Source organism: Wolffia australiana, chromosome 1 (assembly GCF_029677425.1).
Source record: "Wolffia australiana isolate 7733 chromosome 1, ASM2967742v1".
Lineage (NCBI taxonomy): Eukaryota > Viridiplantae > Streptophyta > Magnoliopsida > Alismatales > Araceae > Wolffia > Wolffia australiana.
Window position 1 is genome coordinate 4,971,664 of NC_135835.1, and position 25,579 is coordinate 4,997,242.

At 42.4% G+C, this 25,579-nt stretch overlaps 3 protein-coding genes across 4 annotated transcripts; 1 reads left to right on the top strand and 2 right to left on the bottom strand.

Annotated features, from left to right (window-relative positions):
• Positions 1-534: 534 nt before the first annotated feature.
• On the bottom strand, positions 535-1,261 carry LOC144702941 (F-box protein GID2-like). Its single transcript, XM_078574970.1, has one exon. It carries the CDS (start codon positions 1,217-1,219, stop codon positions 761-763), a length of 459 nt encoding a protein of 152 aa, XP_078431096.1. The 5' UTR covers positions 1,220-1,261; the 3' UTR covers positions 535-760.
• A 394-nt stretch (positions 1,262-1,655) lies between these two features.
• Positions 1,656-5,656, bottom strand: PTAC2 (plastid transcriptionally active 2). 2 transcript variants are annotated; one of them, XM_078574957.1, is made up of 4 exons: positions 3,561-5,656; positions 3,171-3,485; positions 2,984-3,091; positions 1,656-2,284 (listed from the first exon to the last, which is right to left on the bottom strand). In XM_078574957.1, the coding sequence occupies exons 1-4, from the start codon at positions 5,450-5,452 to the stop codon at positions 1,936-1,938; spliced, it is 2,664 nt and encodes an 887-aa protein (XP_078431083.1). In that variant the 5' UTR covers positions 5,453-5,656; the 3' UTR covers positions 1,656-1,935. The 2 variants fall into 2 exon arrangements, with proteins under 2 accessions (XP_078431083.1, XP_078431088.1); XM_078574962.1 differs by having other exon boundaries at positions 1,656-2,281; positions 3,561-5,654.
• A 446-nt stretch (positions 5,657-6,102) lies between these two features.
• LOC144702947 (UNC-50 family protein) lies at positions 6,103-12,353 on the top strand. Its single transcript, XM_078574978.1, has 10 exons — positions 6,103-6,304; positions 6,848-6,915; positions 9,780-9,805; positions 10,228-10,318; positions 10,436-10,531; positions 10,737-10,805; positions 11,367-11,425; positions 11,660-11,782; positions 11,900-11,971; positions 12,186-12,353. The coding sequence occupies exons 1-10, from the start codon at positions 6,218-6,220 to the stop codon at positions 12,239-12,241; spliced, it is 747 nt and encodes a 248-aa protein (XP_078431104.1). The 5' UTR covers positions 6,103-6,217; the 3' UTR covers positions 12,242-12,353.
• The last annotated feature ends 13,226 nt before the right edge of the window (positions 12,354-25,579 follow it).

The following is a 25,579-nucleotide window of genomic DNA, read 5'->3' on the forward strand; positions in this document are numbered from 1 at the left end:
AGTTTCCTCAAAAAATTCACATTTTTACGGTAGACATAATACATGTATACAGCGGACTATTTATGTTAAACATTGAAAATATGTTTCCGCAATTCCCAACCAAGTATAACTGAATGTACTAGTTCCCTATCTCCTTTCTGAATTACACTGAACATTGACCCGAGAAGCAAATCTTTTATTCTGAAGAGTTCATGTCTTCAAAATTGAAAAAAATAAATAGATCTCGTATTTTGCCCATTTCGACGAAACGGCTCCACAAAATGGAAAAGATCAACAACCGGCTGGATAAACACAGAAACCCGAATCATTTTATGCACTAGTAGGCATAGATATTAGTGATTATCTATGAGAAGAATCTAGTCTATATAGAAAATATTTTGATTGTAGAATTCTCCGGTTTTGTTTTAGAAAAAATATCGATATTGATACCTGGACTAATATGCATAGATCAACAACCGGCTAATAATTTCTTCATCCTAGTTCATCAGAGATCTCGGGAATGCCGGGCTTTTCATCTCCCCAAGGGAAATCGAATACAAGAGAAATCAACGCAGCGAGATTGCATGATAAATTAGGGCTAATCCGCGGCAACAAGAACCGATCGAACAAAGTAGGAGCAGAACAAGGAGGCACAGACGCCATTGGATCATCTCTGAGAAAGCAAAAGGCAAGGCCGGACCGAAACCCAAGAACTCAGAGAGAAATGCAATGGCGCCGGCAAGGAATCAAACCTAAAAACCCCACCCTGCGGCCGGCAAGATCAACCTCGAGCGCGGCTGATCTCGTCGTTGAAGTACCGAATAGAGTAGAGACAAAGCGAAAGATGAACCTCGTCCTTGCCCCAGCGAGCCTTCCCAAAGGGGGGCGGAGATCTCCCCGAGACGGCGTCCAAGGGCAGAGAGCGGAGAGACGACGAGGAAGAAGGGCGGAGGAGGAGGGGGCGGAGGTAGAGAGCGTGGAGGCGGCGGAAGCCGCCGAGGGCGAGGACGACGGAGCGCAGCTGGTGCGCTCCGCAGCCGAGATTGGCCGAGTGGCGCACGCAGACGGCTTCCCACAGCCGCTCGTCCTCCGCCGTTCGCCGCCATTGCCGGCTAACGCAAGCTGCCCTCGCCAGCGTTCCCGGATCGACATGCTTCAACACCTCGAACAGCAAATCCTCTCCAATCCCCATCTTCCCTTCTTCTTCATCTTCTTCTTCCTCCTCTCTTCTCCTCTTCATCTCTCTCGATCTTTCTTGCGCAGAAAGACGAGGTCTTCCTCCTACGCTTGTTCTTGAGGAAGCCGGGGTATGGAAATCGCCCCTGGATTTGGGGTTATTTACGGACGGAGCCCTCGGAAACGACAACGCCTTGTCGTTACGCGGGCTTGGACTGTTCTATGAGAGGAGAAACGCTCTTGCTTTTGTCGTTTTACTGGGTCGCGATCCCCGCCGTCCGATTCGTCGGTCCGATCCTGGCCGTTGATTTCCGCAACATCCTGCCGCTGTCGTTTGTCTGTCTGCTTCTGTCCGCTGTCGTTTGTCTCTCTAAACTATTCTTTTTTCTTGAGAGAAAAAGATATAAGACACGGCTCTAAGGTTTTCCTTGCCGTGTTTTCATAGTTTCTTATTCAGAGAAATAAAAGCTGATAAATAATAAAACTGAACATATGAAATTAGGACTGAAAAAGGAAACTATAGTCAGGACTGCAGTTGACAGATATCTAACAGATCACTAAAATACATTACCTTTTTTAAGAAGAGGATAAAATCAGAGACATGCCCACTGGATCACAATTCAGAAAAATGCAGAATCGGATGATCCCATTTCTAAAAAGCTTTCAGCCATACCTTGAAATTTTTATTCCATCGCCGTTGCAACATCTGCTAAATATTCCAAACAGTGAGCTCCAGCCGCGCGAGATTCTGAGGGAATCAAAAAACTAAACTGGCCAAGTTCATGAAGGCGCAGCAGCCATAAGTTCTCCCCTTGATGAAGCAGCCTGGTCTGCGACGGCGACGACAGAAATATTCTCAGAATCGGTCGAGTATAATCTTGTTCCGGCCTTTGGAAGCACCAAATCAGTGATCGAAATGAGCTGATTACTCGCCGATCCACTGCGAGATGAATCGGAAGACGAGGGCGAGAGCCGTTTGATGTGGGAACGCTGGCAAATGATCCTGCCCTTGTTCCAGCCAGAGAAGGAAAACGCTGCAGATGGCACATTGCCCCTGAGGAACTCATAGGCTGCCTTTGCAACCGGTAACCCTCTTGTCGCCGAGCTCTTCTCCATCTCGCCGCGTCTGCTTTAAACAGAACAGGATAAGAACATGGTGATGGTTCCCATGGAGAAATTAAACTTTGGGTCACGATATGCAGGATGAACGACGAGAAAATGAATGATGGTTTTTATTAGATTTGGCTTCTCATTATTTATGTCATTCAAGATAAGAATGATGGTCATTCCACTTTAAGTATATCAGAAAAATAAATTTCTACACGAGTGCGGGTAGACTAGAAAATCCAATTTAAAAACGTATGTAAAAAATAAAACAGGGAGCTTTAATCAAGAAAAGAGGTGGACCTGAGACACAGGGATTTGGAGAAATCGTGAATATAAACATATTTGCGCTTGGAGAGAAAAAAACTCAGGCCATCTCATAAAATCGAGAGCACATCCAACAGTAAAATAATGAATGAAAAATCTATTGTGAATCACAAGTTTTTTTTCCCAGTCTACAGTCGTTTACTAGGTTCAGACATGTATATGTTCTCCCCGTTTGGTACGTGTCGTTTAAGCCACTCGACCAGCGTGTGATTAAACCAACAACAATAGTTAAGGAAGACCGACCTAACAGCCAAGTGATAAAATAAGATAAATATTTTTTCTACAGAAGAGGATCTATACAAGTAAATACCGAAAATATGAGAGAGTGTGATAAACATCCACAAGTAAAAGACTGTCAATTTTGACGAATTAATGGGTAAACGAAAATAACACTCACGCTACTACAACCGCAGCCAGCTGAGGAAGGTCATCTCCCACACCAAGTTTGTCATGAATCTCATTTACCCACATTGAAATAGCAGTCAAAGCGCCACCAACTGACAACCTAGTAAACAATAGCAACTCAGTTATGCTGACTAAGAGAATATAAATAATTCCAATTTTTAGTAGAACTGCAGCAATACCTATGAACGTCGACAGCCCACACAAGTTTATTTGTACGAAACAGTTCAGGGAAAAGGCCACGTCGAATGGCCTCTTGGAGCACTCTAGCAGCTCGTGCCCTTTGACCCAACCACCAGAGTGCCTCTAAGACTGCATTATACAATCGTACAGCGACACCACAACCTTGCGAATTTAATCTGTCGAAAACATATTCCACCATCTGCCAGTTTGATTCGTCATCATAGTCACCCTTTATCATGGACCCAATCACTTGGTGTGCATTGGAGAACTTGTTCGTTTTCATTTCTTCCAGCAACTGGTTTACACTATCCCACCTATCATGGCAAAGACATCATCAGATCAACGTGAGACAGTTTAAACAGTTTTTAAAAAAATAATCAGAAACTTACCTATCATTTTTAGCATAAACTGACAACAGCAAGCAATATGCTATCACACTGGGCACGCTGCCAAGCGATTGAATCTCCGAAAATAGCTCTCGGCTTTCTTCAATCAGTCCAGCGCTGCAGTAAACATTCATAACCCTCTCAAGCGTCTGCTCATCTGGTTTGAATCTGGCGTCCTGCATCTCCACATACGCTTTCAAAGCTTCCTCAAACTGCCCTCCTTGGCAAAACGCCTCGATCAAGCCATTGAAAGTACTCCCATCTCTCTGAATTCCCGCATCATCCATCCTCGAAACAATCGCACGAGCCTCAGTGAAAAGCCCACCACGTGCAAACGTGTGGGTCATCGAATTATAAGTCTCTAAACTCGGCAAGCTGCCAACTTCATGCATAGTATTGAAGGCAACAATGGCTTCTTCGTACAACGCGGCCTGCCCATAAGCTTCCACAACTCCACTAAAGGCCTTAGAGCTGGGCACAATTTCCCTACTATTCACGTATGACAGTATCTTCCTTGCACTTTCATGAAGACCCCCTTTCCCACAAGCAAACAGCAGGCTCTCAAATGTCTCCATGTTGGGCTCAACCTTCTCCTCAACCATGTCATAGAACAGAGTCACCACCTCCTTGAAGTACCCACCTTCTCCAAACACTTGAATTAAGATATTATAAGTAGAAGCATCAGGCTCAGTAGTCCCAACTTTCATCTCCAAGAACAGCTCCCTGACGTCATCATACTGGCCACTCCTCCCATAGAGATTGAGCAGAACGCTGTAGGTGGAAGCATTTGGGGTGCAGCCAGCCGACTGCATCTGCCGGAGCACGCCGACGGCGGCTTTGGCGTCGCCGGCGCGGGCGTAGGCTTCCATGAGAACGTTGTAGCAGGCGGGCTCGGGGGCATTGCCTTCCTCCTCCATCTCTCTGAGCAGGTCACTCACTCTGGAGAGGCGGCGGAGCTTGCCGAAGGTCTCGACGAGGTAGGCGTGGGTGACGACGTCGGGGAGGACCCCGGCGGCGTTCATGGCGCGGAAGACCATCTCGGCCTCGTCGCCGAGGCCCCGGCTGCCGCAGGCCGCCAGCAGAGTGTTGTAGGTGACGAGATCAGGGTGAATTCCCTCATGCCGCATCTGCCCAAAGAGCCCAATTAGAGTGTCCCAGGGCACCTCCGTGGCCCTGGCGCAGGCGTTGATGACGGTGTTGTAGGTGAGGACCGTCGGCGCGACGGAGTCGGGCGGCCGCTTCATCCGTTGGAGGAGGGCGAGGGCGGCCGCGTGGTCGCCGTTGCGGCCGAAGGCGTTGATTAGCGCGGTGTAGGAGAGGGCGGAGCGGGGGACGGCGTTGGCGGGCATGTCGTGGTCGAAGATGTCAAGGCACTTGTCGAGGAGGGCCTCGCAGCCGAGCACGCCGATGACGATGGCGTGGATGTGCTCGTTGGGGCGGCACCAAGACTGCCTTTGCATGTACTTGAAGAGGCGGAGGGATCGCTGCCAGTCCCCCCGCCGGGCGAATTCCTTGAAGATGAGGGCGAAATCGTTGAGGGAGAGCCGGTTCTTGAAGGATTCCAGGCACCGGGCGATGCTGCCGCGGGGCGGGAGGCTGCTCAGCTTGTCGATGACCGTCTCCACTTCGTAGCTGTACTTTCCCTTCTCCACGCGCACGCTAGGGTTTCCGAGGATCATCTCCCTGGGCTTGGATCTGGCCGCGGAGAGGCCCCGGCTTCCTCCGCTGCCCGCCGCCGCCTTCGTCGCCGTCAGGCTGGCGGCGCCGCTGCAGCTGCAGCGGAGGGGGCCATGGCGGGGGGATTTGGCCGAGGAAGGGGAAGATTGCGAGGTTATGGGGTTACCTGCGGCCGAGGATTGGACGGGGGGAGGGATGGAGAAGAGATGGAGAGCCATGGATTTCGCCGCTTGAAGAGCTTCGAGAGGGCGGCTCTACGGGCCGCCGCTTGAGCTTCCGGCGTGCTCGGCGGCGGAGACGGCGGCGGATCGGCGGCGGAGCGGCGGCGATGGCCGATTTCTCGCGGAGGGGAAGAGGACGGATATCGAGCCACGGCGACTGTGCTAAAACCCCCTCCCCCTCTCCCCGCAAGAGGATATAGAGAGTTTCTCTCGAATCGATTCCCCCAAATCGATTTCGGCAAATCGATTCACCCTTTATAAAATAATGATTCAGATAGTTCCGGACGTGGACGGGGACGGTGGACGGGAAGAAGAACAGGACGCTTTTTTCGTTCCACGATATCAAAACCGTCCCGTCCAGTCCTCTCGAGACGAATTTTTCGTCCCGTCCCTCGTCCCGGTTGAAAAAACCTGTTTTATATTTTTAATATGTCAGTATAGGTTTTTCTAAGTTTTGTAGAGAATTGGGCCAGACTATTATTATTAATGATTATTGTTATTTTTAAAATCTGTTTTTAGAGTTTTTAAGAAAATGTTCGGGACGGAGGACGATTAGGACGGATGACGATCCGGTTCAGTTCTGACGGACCGGAGGCGTGCTAAACCGGACCGGCCGGGGCTGGATCCCGGGGGAGAAGTAAGAACGAACAAGAGAGAGAGAGACAGAGGGAAGAGTGTGGGGAGGAATGTGAGAGAAGAAGGGAAGGGGAATTTTTTTCCTTGGATTTGTGTCAAATTTTGTGGTGATTGATCGATTTGGTGATGCTTCCGACGTCGTCGAGAGGGCGACCGCCCTCCGGTCAACGGCCTGTCGCGACGTTCTCCCATTATCTTCGGCGAATTGTGAAGGTTGTCTGTCTGTCCGCTTTTCATTGTTGATTCGTTGAATCTCTGTCTTGATTAACGCTTTGTTCTAGTTTTTTTTCTCTGATCAAGACAATTTGTAGATATTTGTGTGTATGTTCTGTATAGAAATTATCGTCCATCGTTCATTGGTGTATGTTTTGGTTATTCTGCCGTATGTTTACTTCTCGAGATCGCTTTTTTTTCGACCGACCAGAGGCTTTTTAGAATGACTACCTCAAAATAGAGAGAAATCACCTCGAATTATATATCTGTAGTTAATGATCAATCTGTTGGAAAACAATGACAAAACTTTTTACATTCTCTATTGGGATATAGATCCCTTTTATGTTTCCGCTCATCAATTATGTATAGATCCTTTTTTACATTCTCTCTTTTTAGATCATATTGTAAAGCCAGTAAAAAATTAAACTCTTAGCATGCATTCCGCCAAAATGATTTGTACAAGGGTTCAAATCGTGGTTCTGAAGGGGAAGTGTCGGTTTCCTCTTCTCAATGTCCTCATACTTTTTTCATGTTTGATTATAGTGGCAACAAATGGATTTCGAGTACACATTCTGGCAAATGCTACATCTTTGCACGTCGCCAAAAGTTGTGTACGTATTCTTAAACGTTCTCAGATGTGTTTACTCTCTACTTTTAACTTTAACTTTAACTTTTGTTAAGAATTTATCTTAGATATATTTTCCTAGTGTTCGACAACCAGATAATCCTTTCTAGGCTGGTGAAGTGAATTTCATGGTTCATTTTAGTTGAACTGTCCACCAATGCAAGTACATTCTTCACTCGAATTATAGTGTCAATATGTTTGTGATGTTGACTATTTTTTAAAGTTGTGTCGTATCGACTTCTCTAATCAGCATTTTCTTAAAACTTGAAACACTTTTTCATGTTTATTTTTGTTTCATCTTTATTTTTGTTGTAATTTATTTTTTTAAGTGTATACCCAGGTTTGCCTTTATTTGATGTATTAGCATGCATTGTTGGCTTCGGGCCGCTTAGGAACTCATTCTTCAAGGCAAAGGAGGCACATCGTGACTGGATACATCAATAGATAATTATTTGATTGTAGGGTCTTGAGCCCTATGGGACGTGTAGAAATTCTATACTGACAAGTGAGACAGAGAGAAGATCAGGAGAAAGAGAAACAGCGTGGTGGGAGGAGCCTGTCGCGTGAAGTTAGACAGTAAAAGAGAAAAGCGCAAACTCACTTGGAATAAATGGGTAGACACAAACCTCCCCATTTGTTCCAGCAAGATGTAGTTACAATAACTTTGGAATTCCGGCCAGTGGCTCCACTTATATCCAGATCCAGTTGTCATAGGTAAAAATATTACTATTTTAAATATTACTTAAGATGGAGAGGTGCAAGGAAACGAATACGAAAACAGATACTGCATATTTATGATGTTATGATGTTTATGATGCTCATTTGTTTCGGTGATTTCCGCATTTCTCATTGAAACCTCTAGAGTAGTGTTATTTATTACCAGCCGTTGGCAGCTGAGACTTTCCATCTCACTGTCTTCCTTCTCTGCCTGTTGTGACCCTAGCAATTGAGGAAAGGACTTGACAAGAAGAGAAATACTTCATTGATTATTTCTTTTTGAAGAAATATATTTTATTGATGATAAACACTGGTTAGCTATTACTTATACTGGGTTACATTGATTTTGTTCTCCGAGTACCGGATATGGGGGATCCGAAGTAAACGGATCTGATAAGGGTAGTTATGAAATAGGATGAGTTACAGACTTGGAAAGAATATAAAAAGAGACAGCGCCTGCTGACACCTATTCGGGGCCATGTGTCTGTGAACTTTGGTTTTAGTTCATAATTTTCATGAATTGACGTTTTGATGAAAACTTTCTCCTCAGAATCATTTAGGGAAGATTATGTCGCTGCGGAAACCAAGTCCTTCTCTAAGTTAGCCAATTTTAGTGATCGAAAATGCGATATCCTTTTTCACTCATGAAATTTCAGATCCTTCTCTTCTGTTTATTTTCCAGGATTCAGAGTGTCTGGTTTCAGAATCATAGAAATCCATTCAGTGGGGATAGAAATCCAATTTGAGAGATAAGACAAAGAGAGAGTGGAAGAGGGAGTGTGGAAGCGATAGAGATGGAATGGAGGAAAAGGAGCAGGGAGATTAGGCGATCCTGATTCCCTAGGATTCAAGGAGGGAGAAGTTAATAGAGTAAAACTCAATTACATTTGGGGGCTCCATACCATTCATCCCATTCTCTTTCTACAATAAGAATTCATATCTTACTTCCAGGTGGTTTGTATTTTGCCTTTATATCCAGAAACTGCCAGTGTGCAACACAGGTACATGGTCGCCCAGAAAGTCCCAAATTCAACTGTCTATTTTTTGTCCATCGCAATAGTTTGGTAGAGTCCTATTAAGGACAGGAGATGGTCCTAACCTTTTGCTGGATCAATAAAGGTGCATATTCCCTGAGTGTAATAGAGAATCATGGATGAATTCATTATTGAGGATTTCTTATCCGACTTGGAGCTGTATCTGTGTGTTCTGGTGGCAAGACTACTGCACTGTACTTCCATTCTCCATTTATCTCCTTGGAATTCTCTTAATTCTGGAAGATTAACCATAGGCATCTATCTTAATTCCTCAGAACTGATCGATTTTGAAGCGTGGTTTATGCCAAACACTCGGTGCTGTATTTCAGTATTGTTTTTAAGTGTTAACGAATAATAGTCCCAAAAAATTGTCTGACAGATCAGCGGCTGATTATTGAAGTACTTGATAGATTAGCGGCTGGGGTTCGGCTCGTTTAGGACTCTCAATTTATAGTGCTTGGAAGTTTGTGGTTACTTCCCTTAATGTAATTTAGCAAAGATGCTCTTCTTCTTGTTCGATATCAGTCCTTAAAATTTCATCTTCACACGTTCTTGTTTTTTAACTCTGACTAGAAGCAAGCAGATGTGTACATTTTTGGCGTTAATCTTGACCAAAGATCGTTGTAATGAAACATTTATGAGATATATGTTTTTGTGAAGGACACTTTTCTTCTCTCCGATCTATACTTTTCCCGCTTTTTCTTTCCTGATAGAGTTATTAAAAACTGTAAAAACTGAAGAAGAAAAAAATAACTACCTGTCAGTGCATCACGTTTTTCTCTCTTTATGCCGGAGATATTTGGAACATTGGGCTTATTCTCTCTGTGCGTCATCGAACTAGTCAGCTATAAGCTCTCGTGTTATCTTCGTCAACTTAGACAGAGCATTCTTTTCAAAGTTTACTTGATTCACTTGTGGTGATTATTGATCGCATTGATTCTTCTTTTTTCAGTACCGGAGCCTAATTTTCCCTTTTTATTATTTTGTCGTTAGATGTGATGTGAAGTTCAGTTTATTTATTTATGTCCTGCTGAATGCATCCCGTATCTTATTCAAATTTCTCTTAATGATGGCATGTGCCTCTGGACCCTGGAATCAGCTATCAGCATACAAAGTACCACAAGCGTAAGTTTCCGCTTAAGCAAAGTCATGTTGAATTTGAGAGAGTCAAATAATTTTAGGGTCCAACACAACTTTTTTTAAAAATTTTGATAAATCTGTAAATGGAGGCCTAAGCATTTGTAATTTTTATTCTCTATTAAAGGTGTAATTGATGCCGGGGCAAAAGGAAACTACATTAGTCTAGATTTAATTTAGAACACGTCATGATATACTTCTTATATTAATTTAGAGATGATTGTAAATATAAAAATAATGAGTTAATTCACCGTCCGGCCATTCTGCAGAATTCTCACATCAACAGCCTGCAGAAGTCCGATTCTATTCTTTCTCTTTCTAAATTGTGCCAATTATACCAGCCTTTTTTAGCTTTCCTGATAGCTGTAGAAATGTTGCTGTTGAATCGAGATTTTTTTTAATGTTTCCAGAAACGAAGAACCAATGGGCTCGAGATGATCCTGCATTTGTTGTTATCTTCGGCCTGTTTCTGGTTGTTGCCACTGCAGCGTACAGTGCAGCGTAAGCTTCTGGGATCTCCTATCATGTTATGTTTCTTTAGAATACACCGAATCATCTGTTCTCACTGGAAGCAGTAAACCAATAATGTGTTGTTTTCTGATCTTGCATGAATCACAGGTACTCAGAAAGTGCAGCCCATGCTACCCTGACAATGATATCTGTGGTTTTTGTACATTTATTTGTGATTGGAGGGCTATTGGCCACATGCTTTTGGTAAGAGTATTATCTCATAATCTTTGCCTGAACCTATTTATAGTTTTCCGTCTTATTTCTGGGGTTAGAATGCACAAAATTTGATGTGGCTCATTTTCTTGAAATGTGTACGCAATAGCTTTCATCAAGCATTGATGTGGAGAGCGCTACCAAATACTTTTTTTGAAAATAAAATGATATTTTTCTGATTTGATGATCTTCCCAGGTTCTTGACAAATGCCTATCTTCGTGAGGAGTCCCCAAGTAGCCATGTCGTAGAACAGCGTGTTGAATGGTACGCTCCCTATTTCTGCAATTCTTCTAGAATATGTAAGGCAGATTTGGTTCTGTTTTTTACCTCCATCTATCTTTTAATTATTTATCGACTGGTGATAATTTATTCCTAACGTCAAAATATTAGGGGATGAGGATTTTGCCGAGCTCCGGGTTGCAACTTTTCATCATTCAAGTAAAGAAGAATTTTTTTTGCGAAATCGCTAGCCTTTCATGAATCCTTTTTATAGCCCTGTCACTGGTAAAATCATTAGCATGCCCATGTTGGAAAAGATTCCGATGCTTGCGCACCGGACATTCCAAAGTAGATAATTGGATGGCTTTATTTTTCTAATGTAGAATAAAACGAACGTCACAAAATCTCTGGTGTTTATTTCCCCTATTTTTTCGCCTACCTGTTACTTGATAAATTCATCTTGATCTACCTTACCTCCTTTTAATCCCCATCCTTTTCCATTTTATGTTAAAAACCCATATATTTCATTAATGACAAACTTTTACTGATTTTAAATATTGATCATGATGGGCGCATCTCTTTGACACTTCATCTTCTTTCTCGCAGGCTCTATGCATTTGACGTCCACTGCAACTCTTATTTCCCAGCCTTTATCCTTCTTTACGGTAAAACTTGAGCAAAATAAATAAATCTTCGAGACAATGATGGATACAATGGAATTTCCGTTGCAAATCCATTTAGTTGTTAAATATATTTTTTTCTTTGCTTACACTTCTAAAGTTGCGTGTTGCGACATATCTATAGCACAACTCGCTTTTGTTGGTGTCAATCCAAAACATTGGCAGTCGAACGCCACCGTGGCTAAATATTCTCGCTGATTAGTTTCATGTTGTCTGCAGTGGTCCAGTACTTTCTGTCACCGATCCTGGTTGCCCACGGCTTCTTCCCTCTTCTTCTATCTAATCTGCTCTACATGGTGGCCTTTTCTTACTACAGTTATCTCAACTTTCTTGGCTACGATGGCAAGTGGACTGGACCCACTTTTCCATTTTTTCAGTATTTTTTATCCGCAGATTGAAGTATCTCCGTTGTTTGTGATCTGCCCCCTGTGTTTTTATTTTCTTTTTTTTGCTTTGCAGTTTTGCCTTTTCTGGAGAAAACCACCTTCTTCTTGTATCCTGTTGGCCTGGTCTTGATTCTCTGCCCTCTCTGTGAGTACATCTCTCTTTAATCTATCTATGTATATCCATTTATCTATCTATACCTCTCTACCTATCGATCTATCTAGATAACTCTATCTTTATCTCTCTGTATATCTCCATAACTTTCTCATGCTTTCTCCCTCTCTAACTTTGTGATGTTCTTCCTCTCCAACTTTTTCTTGTTGTCTCTCTCTCTCTAACTTTGTGTTGTTCTAACTTGCAGTGATCCTGGCCCACTTCAACCCGACCAAGTATCTCATGAACCTGTACTTCGGCTAGAGAAACCTTCACTTGCCCATACCATTATGTCATGTCAATCACACAACACTATGATCATTAAACCTAGCTAATTCTCCTCTTTTTTCCCCTTATTGGGTGGATGATTGGTTGATCTCAGGCGTTTCGGACAGTGTAGCAATAAATTAATAAAAATATTAAGTTATTATCCACTTAATCCGACGGAGAAAGAGTGTGGGGACGAGGACGGGATGCCTTTTTTGTCCCAGGGACGAAAAACCATCCCATCCAAGGCCTCGGATGCGGGACGAGACAACACAAAGTTGTCCGCCGGAAGGAGGGGATGATTTTTTCATTTTGGGACAAGAAAAGCGTCCAGGGCGAGGCGTGGGATGGGACGTGGGACAAATGTACTAAATTTTCATTTTATAATTTTATTTCAAATTTTAAAACCTCTATGACCAACTGTGCTAAAGGCTATAGCTGATATTTAAGCAGTATATTGTGCTAATGCTGTAACTGGACCACCCAGAAGAAATGGGATGTGGGACGGGACGAAAACCGTCCGACGTCATCGTCCAGAGGATCGTGCATTGTGCTCCGAGAGAGATACTGAGTCGGTTCATAGGCCCACTAAGGCCCATTAAGACGGCTGGGAATTATTAGGGTGGGCCCAATAGAAGGCCCACTTTAGCCCATTTGAGGGTGAACGAAGTTTGATATTATTGGCGTGGGCCCCACAACGACGACCCGCTCGGGCGACTGGGGGCCGTAGAATACTTCCCCGATGAATCTGGACACATTTCCGACCCGATTAAAAGCGCCTCCCAACGTGCACCCCGCTACGGACCGGCACCCTGGCGCTCAACGAAAATCTGCCCCCTCGCGTGCCTATAAGGGCGCCATCTCCGTCCTCCTGTACTCAGCGACACGCACGGAGCGGTGCGTATAGTTTATATTTTTTTCATCAACGAAGCTGAAAACGGGATTATAAAACGACCCCGAAGACGAAGAACGAAGAAGACGAAGAAGAAGAGAGAAGAAGAGAGAAGAAGAGGAAGAGGAAGATGCTGCTGCGGAGATTGGAGCTGTGCGTTCGGCTTCTGCAATTCGCCATGGAATTCGTGATCATGGCGGCAGAAGCTGCAGAAGGAGAGCTCCAGCGCAGCGAGACCTCCTCCGCTATGCCGGCCCGTGGCTCGGATGGCCGCCGCCGAGTCTCTCCCAGCGCCCTCACCCTCATACTATGACCGGGAAAGGCCCCCCTCCTCGACGCCCAATCGATTCCTCGAAATATATCTATCGAGGATCGATCTGCGAGGCCTGCTTTTGATGGTCAACGGATCCGATTGTGGAGGAGTTTTCCCTTTTTCCTGATTGATTTGGGCCTTTTGAACGCAAGGTTCATCTCTCCCCCCTGCGGACTGCTTGTGCAGCCGTTGATTTCCTCGGAGCTGTTGATAAATCTGCTTGAGCTCCATCAGAACGTCCGCAATTCTCAGTCTGGCGCCCCCCACAATTGGATATAAGTATTAATCATCACAAAAGTGTATTTTTTGCGATAATTTTGAATATATGGCTTTGGATTTGGATCTGCCTGCCAAGAGATCGCTCCTTAACTTTTATCGTTTTTTTAGGATTGCATGGGACTGTTCTTCAGAATTGGAAATTCCTTTCGTGATTCTCCCTCTCTTCTCGTTTCGCTAACGTACAAGACAAAACGTGCAGACAAAGAATTCCACCCTGAACAGTTGACGCTCATGTCAGAAAAAAAAGAGCTGGGGGATGGGCCCGCTAAAGAGCTGACATGGCGATAAGTTCTCAGGTTGGAACTGCATTCACGATAAGAAACACGTTCCAATTTAGGCTGTAGCCAAGGTGTGTAATTTATAATTTAATTGGGTAGGAGTTTTTTATATATGCTTGGAGGGTTGATTTTGATTCTGCTTGAAAACGGAGCTTGGTGAGTTCTAGGCTGTAATATATTTTTTCAATTCTTGTTTTCTTTAGCGGGTAGTATTGCCTACGGCTTTCTTTATGTTCATATTTTGAGTTGCTTGTGGTCAATATTAGTTGGTGTGGTTACAAAAGTTGTCAAAATGGTGAATTGACGATTGAACATTGGTCAAATAATTCCAAAGATCATTTTGATACAGATTTAGCTTCACCTTCTCTGATAACTGTAATAATTCATCTCTGTCATTTCAAATCTGCTCCAAAAACAATGGGGTTGACCTTTGATATACTCCAATGGGCGTGTCATGATGTACTTACTCATAGATGCAAAATAGGTGGAGCTGATGTTCTCAATCTAATTAGGAAAGGGAAACTGAGTGGAGAATGAAGTCGACTGAAGAAATGCAGAAGGGAAGGCAACCTTGGGGGCGGGGTATTGCGAGAGATAGAGATGAAGAAGAGATGGACACGAGAGGCCCGGGGAATTCAAGCTAGTTCAATGTCAATTCAGTTCTGTCCTCCTGAGGGAGTGCTTATTATATTAAAAGGGAAGGCCAAAAATATAAAAGATTCCCAAAAAAATACCCAAATGCCCCTGAAGTTGGGTGAGGATTATATCAATCCTCCCCTTTCCTATCATAAGTTTGTCTTCAAGCTACACTAGTGAGATCATCCGCATCTGTGTCCTTGTCAACATAATTGAATAGGAGTTTCTTTTTGTAGAGATGCTCGAGAGTGAATTTGTCGTTGCACTGGAGATAGAGACACTAGGCTTTGTGCACTTTTTACTCATGGGTGAGGCCCATCCTTGATCAATGAAGCAAAGGCGTGACATAATCATTGGGTGTCGTATATTTTGCTTGAGTGTTGAAGAGAGGATCTCTGCAAGGCGGCATCATGTTGGGAAGCTGGTGTGGTGGGAGAGTGGGAGTGTTAGACTTCTACTTGTACTTTTGAGTTACGACCAGTTCATAGATATGCAGCAATCCCTACTTCAGTTACGACCAGAAGACGGACCAGAAGACAGTTGGGCATGGAAAAATGGCCCCTTCTCGGTCGAGAAGGCTTATACGATGATCCAAGACGGGCAAGAGGAAGACATGGCATTAGTCAGTGCATGCAGGTTCGTATGGGCCACAAAGTCCCATTGAAGGTGAGGTTTTTTGGGTGGCTGCTAGCAAGGATAAGATTAATGACAAGAGTCTTTCACAAAAAGTTATACCCAGATACTTTGTCACAATGCGTGCTGTGTTTGAATGGGGAAGAAGATTGCAAGAATCTTTTCTTTGAGTGCTCCTTTGCTCGCACGGTTTGGGCCAGCCAGATACTCTCAAGGATGAAAGTGACAACTGAAGAGGCTTTTTGGGATTTGGCACAGAATTACGAAGGAAGAGGAAACAAGGAAGGGGGCCGAGCACTCACGGTGTTGTGGGCCATCTGGTTGCATAGAAACAAGGTGTTGTTCAGAGGAAGAAGGGCTTCTACTGATGTAGCTATATATGAAGCAGGACTTAAGGCAGCATGGTCCTCGCGAGCGACGGAAGATGAAGGGAGGTTCTGAAGATGACTGAAAAGTGAGTAAAGGGCTTGTAAGGTCTTGATGGGAGGCTCACCGATTTGTTGGGTGTTCATCCCTTGTTATAGTTCAAAGAAAAATTTACTTTTGAGTTGGCCCCTTTAACAGAGCCTGCAAGTGTTTGAGCTGGGCGATGAACTGGTCAACTGTGCCAGATTTTGAAGTTTATGTGTATAGTGAATTGCTTTACATAGATCCATAGAATTTTTTTAATGAATTGCTCCTTGAAATCCTATCGATTGAGAAGCCTGTTCGTGGCATTGCAATAGGAGAACCAATCCTTCTCATCGGCCATGAAACACCCCTTGAGCAACTTCTGTCAAGCACTGTCATCAGCAGGGTACCAACAAAAGTTCTCCTCCACTTTTTGGAGCCATCAAAAAGGGCTGGTTTGGTCCCGTAGAGAAGGGTGGGGGGGTCAGGCAGTGTTATATATATTGTAGTGTCTCGGAGAGTAGATGCTGGGCAACCCCTTCTGTCTTCACTAGGCTGCAGCGGCTGTCCGAATAACAAGAGGTAAAGGGATCCTCAATATGGTCTATAAAAGTGGTGGGGCATGGTTTTGGGGATGTTGGACCTGAGGGGTCTTTTCCTAGTTGATTGTGTCATACCATAATCAATCCTCAATAGGCCTTGATGTTGTTGGCTGAGGGTCGCAAGTTGGAGTTGCATCCCAGGCTGGTTTAGGCAAGGGGGGCGATTATAAGTCACCAAACAAGGTCATTGTGGTTGGCCCCCAAGAAGCCCAAGATTGAAGGCCCAAAACTCAGGCAGGGCTGGTGCCATGAGACCCATCCTGTGCGTTCTCAATAGGCTTGATGGGTGAGGATCCACCAGGGAGTAGTGGCCCTAGCGAGTTTGTCCTCTAGGCTAATGTTGGCTAAACTCATTAGGGGGAGGGGCTTTGCAAGTGAGTGAAACAAGAGCTCACGCCATAGGTGGAGAGGGGGTTGGCCAGAGGTGCTTCTGTGGTTGTCAATGAAGGAACAATCTGCGGAAGCAATGTGTTACCCAACATCTTTGCAAGCATGGATTCTAATCAGCCATATTCACTTGCACAAAGACTAGAGATGTGCCATTTTCTGCTTGAAGACCATCCTCCTTATGGTGCTATCAATTACTCTGCCCATGGGAGGCACAATGTTGGTGTTAATAACCATCTGTGTTTTGGAAGGTTCTAGGGCTGTTTTCTGAGGCATTGGTGGTGCAATGGGCCTAGCTCTGTCATCTTCTTTGCATTGCTACCCTACCTATTATTCTTGCGACTTCACATCTCACTCTGATTAAGATCTACACTACTTTCTTCCTACTAAGGGCATATTGAGAAAAGTGTACTTAAAATTGTATTGCTACAATTACATTGATAGATCTTGATAGAATGTTACCAAACTGGTATCAGAGTGAGAAATCCCTACACAAATTATGGCTGTCCTGAAAGCTACGGTTGAAACTTGGTAAAGGGCCAAATTAGGATGACAAACTTCGTGGAATACATTATGGATTAGTTAGCTGCACTTAATGCCAAAGTTGGAGAAACCTCTTGTAATGCAGGGTTGCATGCTCTAAACAACTCAGAAGTTGATGGAAATCGCCTACAACATTACATGAAATCACAAAAGCATTTAGTGAATAACGACTTCAAATTTAAACGAGGAGATTTACCCATTTTTGGATTTTTCAACCAAACTCAAGGTTTTTTTAATTACACACCAATGCTTAAGGATAAACTGCATCTTGTTGATTTGCATTTGGATGATACAGCATTGGATTGATTTCCTTATGTTGAGGAAGATTTTGGCACTACCAGTTTCCTGGACTTTAAGGAACAATTTTCCAGCTAATATGGCTTATCTGACCATTCTATGCAGCCGGATTTATTTGAACTACCACAAACAAGTCTGGCGATCGAGTACCAAGCTGAGTTCGAATGTATTGCAGCTAACTTGCCTCACCTAGCTCTAGAAGTTAGGAAAGTGCATTCCTCAAAGGATTAATACCAGAAAACTAAATTGGGGTATTTTTCTATAGGCCTTGTGGCCTTGAGAAAATTATGGGTTTATTTGTAAGGGCTGAAATGAACTTGCAAGCATTATGTAGAGCTTGGCAGCATACCCCTGTGCAACCCAATTCTCTTGTGAACAGATAAATTATCAAACATTTGTGACTAATTATTTATATTCCCATGGGACTAATCATTCAAAGAAAAGGGAAAATGACAATGGAACCAGCAGCAGTACATGTATCATCATTGACCCCTGCTCAAACTAGCAATGGCAGTGTCAACAGGCATTGTTATATGAGGTTGGCAGATTCATATCATCAACAAGAAAAAGATACAGAATGATGCTATTTTTGTAACAATCGCTTTGCTCCGAGCCATCAACATAAGAAAAGTTTGAAAATGACCATAAATTGCCGTTAGGGAAAGAAATTAATAATGTCAGTTCAAGGACCACTTACCCAAATATCTAGTTGGCTATCTCTATTCTGCATATATCTCTATTCTGGCTGGAAAAGAGCATCACCAGAGTCCCTCAAGATACAGGGTAACTGTTATGGTAATATTGTATCAATGAAAATAGTTGATAGAATTGACCGAATGCCACAATGTTCCACGATGATATTGTTCGATAAGGGAAGGCAGATAACAAGATCTGGACGTCCTCTGCTTCACCAGCTAGGCTCCTTCCTCGATCAGATCTGGACGGCTTCCGCTCCTTGGTGAAGCTCCTTCCTCGATCAAGATCGGGACAACCTCTTGCTTCGATGAAGCTCTGGCTTGGATCAAGACCTGACTCCAACTCCTTTCCCTGCTCCTCTGGCCTTGTTTGGCAGTATAACCGTCGAACCTGAATGTCAAGAAAACAAGAATGTCTCTACCTGGTCTGCTCAACCTTTATTAATAGGGACACACCCCCACTCTTGTCTTGGTTGATATTTTTGGTCAACAGTGGCTGTTGACCGCCCTCTTATTCTTTCTTATGTATTTCCTTGAATAAAACTTATCAGTAACATGTTGTGAATGCAAGGTATAGTGATTATAGACAGGCGGCCATGCATAACTTTATTAATCCCTGAATCATTGCTGGCTTACCAATTTTTGTAGTAAATGATCAATATTTTACTGTTATGTTTGGAGATAGCTTCATCAAGACTTCTAAATTAATTTTGTCTGGACATTTCTCTTTGTATCCAAGGACTTGAAGTTCCCCGGAATTTTTTGCCACTGGCTTTGGGGGAAACTAGATTTGGTTCTGGCCTCAGTGGTTGCAGCCTCATGATTATTTATGTCTAAAAATGACCTCCTTAGTCCCCATATATTATGGAAGAAACAATTGGCCCTAGTTCAAAATATTAGAGGATTTTTTCCCTAGAGAGATACATCCCATCACACTACCCAAGAAATTGTGTAGTGCAAGATTTAATACCGAGCATTGCTTATGGGTTGATCACCTATCTCAGGTGATCTTCCCTCTTTTCTTTCAAAAAAATATCAATAATTGCATTCTACATTTAATTCCTTGTTGTCATGGTATTATCAGTTCAAATTTCTCATTATATTGATAAATTATGTAGCATGTATCCTTTGTTTTTGAATCTCTTCTCATGTTAACTCCCAAGCAAATCCCAGATCATAGAATTCACTTCATACCCAATGCCAATCCTATTATTATCCATTCATTCGGATATTCCCACCTACCAAAAAGTGACCTTGAGAACTGATAGAAAAAATTATAAAATTTCACATCATCCTGCTTTCCATCAGTCCTGCTCTCCTCGCATCCATGACTTATTGAGGGCGTTTCGAGTGTGAGCGTAATATTATTTGGGTTAACTAACATGCCAGCGATGTTTAAATCATTAATGAATTCAATATTCAACCTTTGCGCTGTGGTGTACTTGTTTTCTTTGACAACATTTTGATGTATAGAAAGGATCATGAAGAGCATGGAAATCATTTATGACTAGTATTTGAAATTTGTGTAGTACAACAATCTATGGATCAACTCCAACAAATGAAAATTCATGTAGACAAAATCATCTATCTTGGACACTACATAACAAAGGAAGGAGTTTCCATTTATGCTTACAAAATCCAGAGTACACAAAATTGGCCAAATACAAGCACTTGCAATGATTCTAAGGCCTGACCAATTACTATTAGAATAAATGGTAGAGCTTGCTGCTAAGACCCACACTCCCCTGAACCTACTCAAGAAGGAATCTTTCAAATGGGATGAAACTACTGAAAAGGCCTTTGATTATCTTGAATAAGTGTTATCATCAACACCAATATTGAGCCTGCCTTATTTCTCAAAGCCATTTTAGAGTAGCAACAGCTACTTCATTGCATTGTGTGGGAGCAGTCCACATTCAAGATGCATATTCATATCTTACTAAGGCTCTTTCATTATTGGCACAGACAAAGTCTGCATACGAGAGTGAATAAATGGTAGTAGTATGGTTAATCCAATAAATAAAAGATTTCTTTTTGTTCAGAAAATTCTTCATTCACATGAATAGGTTTTCTCACCAAGCGATGACCTCACCATGCGGATCTTGAGAGACAAGTACGGTCGGGGATTAAACTAGGATAAGAAAATAGCCCCAGTAAAGGGGTCGTCAGCATTCTTGAAAGGCCTCAAACAAATCTTCCCCAAGGTCCGGGAGTTCTACTCGGTCCGAATAGGCGATGGCTCTCTCTTTAAATCTTGGATAGAACCCTGGTCGTCGCGCAGTCCCTTGCAAGGAGCATTCCCTTGGTTATTTTCACTCGCACAATGCCCTGACGCTACAGTAGGTGAATGCTGGGACAGTACCTGGAATCCGAGGGTTGAAGGTGTCTTGTCAGACCAACGAATAACTGATTTCTTGGGCTTTCAACAAGCTCTAAATCAGATCTGCCCTAACCCGGGGGATCAGATGGTTGGGATTGGACAAGAGCTCCTTTCTCAGTGGGGGAAGCCTATGCACGGATCCGATAGGGCAACAAGGAAGACAAAAATATGATCCAGGTGTGTCGAGCCATCTGGCATCTTAAGGTTCTGCTTAAGGCCAAGATTGTTGGGTGGCTCTTGCTCTAAAAGAAACTAATGACCCAAGTCTTTCTCAAGAGGACATATCCAAATGCCCCGACAGTTTGCGTGTTGTGCAGGAGAGATGACAAAGATTGTAATCATTTATTTTTTGGATGCCCTTTCGCACACACAGTTTGGGCCACCCAAGCACAGTTGGCGGTGAACACGTCATCAGAGGAGGCCTTTTGGGAGTCTATGCAGAGGATCGGTCTGCAGACATAGAGAAGAAGGGGGCCGAGCACTGACAGTGCTCTAGGGAATCTATCTACACAGAAATGAGGTGATCTTCCGGAGGGGGAAGGCCTCTACAAACGGGCTCGCCCATGAAGTAGAAGATCTCTTTGTATCATGGTTTTCCTCATGGGGGGATGAAGAGGGAAGAGGAAAATGTATACATGTAATAGAGTCCTAGGGCTCAAACCATGTACTTGTCAGGTGGTTACCGATTTGTTCGTGTGATCGCCTCATATGTTTTCAAAAAAAAACAGGCGTTCTCTGAAATTTCCTATGAACCAAAAAACAATACCCAATTCAATAACATTATTGGGTTTCGGAATCATTAGGATATGGTTATGAGGTCTGGCGTAAGGTTGGCAGGAATAATGTGATGGTAGATTTCTTATCCAGAATTCCTTCTGTCTTTATACCATTCAACAGCATATCAGTTATTCATTGGTTAAACAAGGTAAACTTGGAAAAGGAGTTTGAGACTGACTAAAGATTATCTCTCGACAAGGATCCCAAACCAACAATAAATTCCAGAATATTCATTACACCATCCATCTCAATCTTTTACTCTTCAAGAACTATTTGGTATCACCTAGTACATCCTCATTAATTCCCCTAATTTTGAGATAGCTGTGAAATGCAAGGGTCCAGGGGACATGGATGATTTCTAATCTAAAAATTTACTTCCAAATTGCATGGTAGCATTATTGACCCTCGATGAAAAAATATATAAAGTCGTATGTCTATGCTTGTAGTGCAATCATATACCCCCAAGGGTATCTTTGGCGTTTTAGCTTATTAGGGGCACTTCAGTCATTTGATGTTAAGGATAAGTTGGTTCCTTCCTTTATAAAAAAATGTAGCCCTCCCTTGAGGAGGACAGTCAAGAATTAGGCTAAGATCATCCTCCCTTAGCTTGCTATCTCTATCCTCCTTGTCTCGGTCCCTGTCCCTTGCCTTTCCAGAAATCTCCTATCGTCTTGATCATCTCACTGGATCTTTCACCACTTCCCCTCCAATCCAATCCAATCCCTACCCTGCCAATTATTTTTTTCTTGTCTTCGACATTCCCCATCCCCCCAATCATCAACCCCTCCCTACATCTTTAGGCGTCTCATCCCTAGTTGACCTTTGCCTCCTCTGTTCGACCAATCTGGGCATTTTTGTTCTACTCTCCACCCCCAAGGAACATCTTCCTTGCATATCCTCTATTTCCCTCCTGATATGAACTTAAATCAAGGTTCCTATCAATGTAGGAGCTAGCTCGCTCCAGCGCCACCACCCGTGTTGCCACCGGCACCTATTCTCTCCATCTCTGCCCCGCCACATTGATTGTGCCTGCCTCCACAACTGGCTCCATATCCCCCACCAGAATTTCTTTCCTTGGATGGAAGGATACCACTCAATATGTATAATTGTCAATACACTAAGCAAATACACACTTTTTTCCTGTAAAAGTTCCAAATAATGCCAGATATATTTCTGGTATATTCATCCCAGAGACAATGTGCTTGCATGAAGTACCCAAATTCATAGTATCAGATAGAGAATGTATGTTCACTAGCACCTTTTGGAAAGAATTACACAAAGCTCAAGGCGCATCCATAAAGTTCTCTTCACCTTACCATCCAAATAGCGATGGTCAATCAGAAGTAACCAACGACATCTTAGAAAGTTACCTCAGGCATTTTACATCAATAAACAAAAGCAATTGGTGAAAATGCTATCATGAACAAACTTAAGCTACAATATCTCATTCTATTCTTTCTTCAAAAAAATACCTCATAATATTCTTCAGTCAAAATACCACCATTAAAACTATTCAATGGACGAGACCCACCACCCTTTCTAAGATATAGTTCAAAAAACACAAACATTGAGTCTGTAATGCTCTCTCAGAAAAGAAGATCAGATTCTGACACAAAATCAATGACTATCAGTCAAAGGTGAAGGACCAAATTAAAAAAAATGGTGTACTAGCATACAATGTCCAGTGTAACATTAATGGTAGGTTTTATCAAGATCTTTGTGAGAAAATCTAATATCTTAGGAATTGAAAAAAATTTCCCAAACTCCAACGCCATGTTCAAAGTACTGATGTATTCTAAAAGCAATGTACAACATTCTCAATTGGAAATTAGTTGGTATTGGAGGGGAAAAAGGGGCTGTTATGAATAGGAACTTTCCTTGGACCTATCAGGACAAGCAAACCAAGAAAACTCCAGACAACACATATGAATCAGAGGGACATGTACTGAGTAAAAAGACAATAACAGATGGGAATATTACCTTTCACAAAGGAGGTGATTCCAGTCAAACAATCTGAAAATGATTTGACAAGTTTTTGAGTTGTAGGCTGGATTTGATTAGTTTTCTTGAGTCTTCCCTTCTCATTCTGATCCATATTAACACTGTTTTTCCCCAAGGTACTACATATTGAGAAAATGTGGTTGAAATAATATTTCTAGCTTCATCTAGATAGATCTTGACAGGATCATATCACAACACAACACAATTATTGACTTTTTTGCCCTACCAACTATTGTGACTTAAAATTTGAGATGTGACAAGGACGAAGAATTGTCTGACATTCCATTTAAAAACTAACTTTGAACCTATGGTATTAGGATTCATGCCCTATGATCCTCTATATGACAATGGTATGTGGGCCGTGGGATATTCTAGGTCCCAAAAGGCCAATAAGGACTATCATCCCCTTGTTTTTTCCTTGGGATATTCTAGGTCCCAAAAGTTTATCTAGGACTACATTTTTCTATGAGAAATAGTATTTTTATTCCCTTGGTACTTTCTGATGCTTAATAATGCATCCTCAGCTCAATAAATGTTGCAAAACTTGAACTGTATCTAAAAATATTTAATTGATTCAAGGAGCTATCTTGTGTCCACAGAACTAAATGATTTTTTCCTTAATCTACAAGGAGTGAGGTTGAATTCACATGAGAAACACCTCACTGGGAAGAAGAATACAAAGAGAAGAAGTTACTCAAGAATAAAAGATGTATTCTAGTTTTCTTCTTTGGGGGAGCGTGGAACTGGCCTCTATATGCAGATTCATGGGCACAGTACGAGATACTAACATGGACAACATCAAAGTATTATTGGTCTTTTGGGATTCTTTGTGTGAAATTGAAGGTGACAGCAGTCATTATGTGGATTTTAAATTGCAAAAGTAGTCATTATATGGAATTTGGTCAAGTACATTCAATAACGTCAAAGTATGAGGCTTTGTTGAAGACAACAGTGCAATTGAACAAGAGTGTTGTTTCCACTTTTGAGATTCTGGAACGAGGGTGCTCATGAATCATCAAATCTCAAGTGGCATTTAAAGTGAAAAAGCAGAAAAATGGTAAACTGTTTTGGTCAAGTATTTTAAATAGGTCAGAGCGCAATTCCGTTAGAATCCCGTATGTATCATATCATTAGGTATTACTGACACACTCATTGGTGATTAAAGTGGGTTCGAGTAGAGTAACAACTCCCACTTGCTTTAGTACAACAATTTAAAAGAATAATGAGAATAAATCAAACATGAGTTATTGAATCCATATAGATTCAAAGGATGAAGTGATTTTTTTTCTGAAATTTTTTGAACTAAAGGCCATATAATTGCTTCAGAATTTTTTTGAATCTCATAGTAGTTTTTTCTGATAACAGGGGGCCACATCGTGTGGCTTACAAACTTCATTTTCCCTCTTCCTAGACATCTTCCGCAGGTTTGATATTTGGGAATTCTGTCACAATCTCAATTCTTACAACCGAAAAATCAGAATCCTAATATTCTCTGTTTGGGAGGTATTCAAAAGATTACTTACCAAGTGATGTTCACTTGACAGACCTTTAAAGGGATGGTGTTAGTGACTTCCATCTCAAAAAATGAAGGAGAGACTGATTCAGCTCAAAAAATGAAGGTTTTGATTCATGGCATTTCTCTGTCTGGCCATAACGACATAGCAGCCCTGCAATGAGGAAACTCAAAGTGGAAGACATAGGGAGTATGGATATAAATGATAACCCCTTTACTCTGTCTCTGCTTGTTAAGTCTCTTTGGACTCTTATACTAGGGATTGAAAATTTGTATGGTGCAGCTTACCTGCATGTTGTATGCCTACATTCCATAACATAGAAGCTATGTGTCGGTTGTGGTGTGGCTGGATAGAATATATAGTCCAGAAGTGTGGACCCATGATGCCAATTACGGCCAGGCTAGTATATATTAGAAATTTCTTTCAAATTATTTTTGAATTAATGTGTTTGTAGTCATACCTATTACTTCCTACGAGCGTTTTTAAAAAGATTCCTTTAATTATATTTTAATTTTGATTATCATGAATTCTTAAATAGTTATCCAGACTTTAGGGTATTACAAATTTCATAAACGTCAGTTAATTTTGAATTTTAATTACTATTATTTTTCTCATCATAAATGGGATAAAGAGAGTGTGTGGGAGAGAGAACATAGCATGGGGTATGGCAAAAGTCACAGGGCTGCAAAAAAGTGGCATAGAAAAAGGAATATAGAGA

Coding starts and splice junctions, on each gene's coding strand:
- LOC144702941 (XM_078574970.1), bottom strand. CDS start 1,219: ATGAAGAGGAGAAGAGAGGAGGAAGAAGAAGATGAAGAAGAAGGGAAG.
- PTAC2 (XM_078574957.1), bottom strand. CDS start 5,452: ATGGCTCTCCATCTCTTCTCCATCCCTCCCCCCGTCCAATCCTCGGCC. Junction 3,486..3,560: donor GTTTATGCTAAAAATGATAG/GTAAGTTTCTGA, acceptor TTGCCATGATAG/GTGGGATAGTGTAAACCAGT. Junction 3,092..3,170: donor TGGGCTGTCGACGTTCATAG/GTATTGCTGCAG, acceptor ATTGTTTACTAG/GTTGTCAGTTGGTGGCGCTT.
- LOC144702947 (XM_078574978.1), top strand. CDS start 6,218: ATGCTTCCGACGTCGTCGAGAGGGCGACCGCCCTCCGGTCAACGGCCT. Junction 6,305..6,847: donor ATCTTCGGCGAATTGTGAAG/GTTGTCTGTCTG, acceptor GTTTGATTATAG/TGGCAACAAATGGATTTCGA. Junction 10,532..10,736: donor CTATTGGCCACATGCTTTTG/GTAAGAGTATTA, acceptor TGATCTTCCCAG/GTTCTTGACAAATGCCTATC.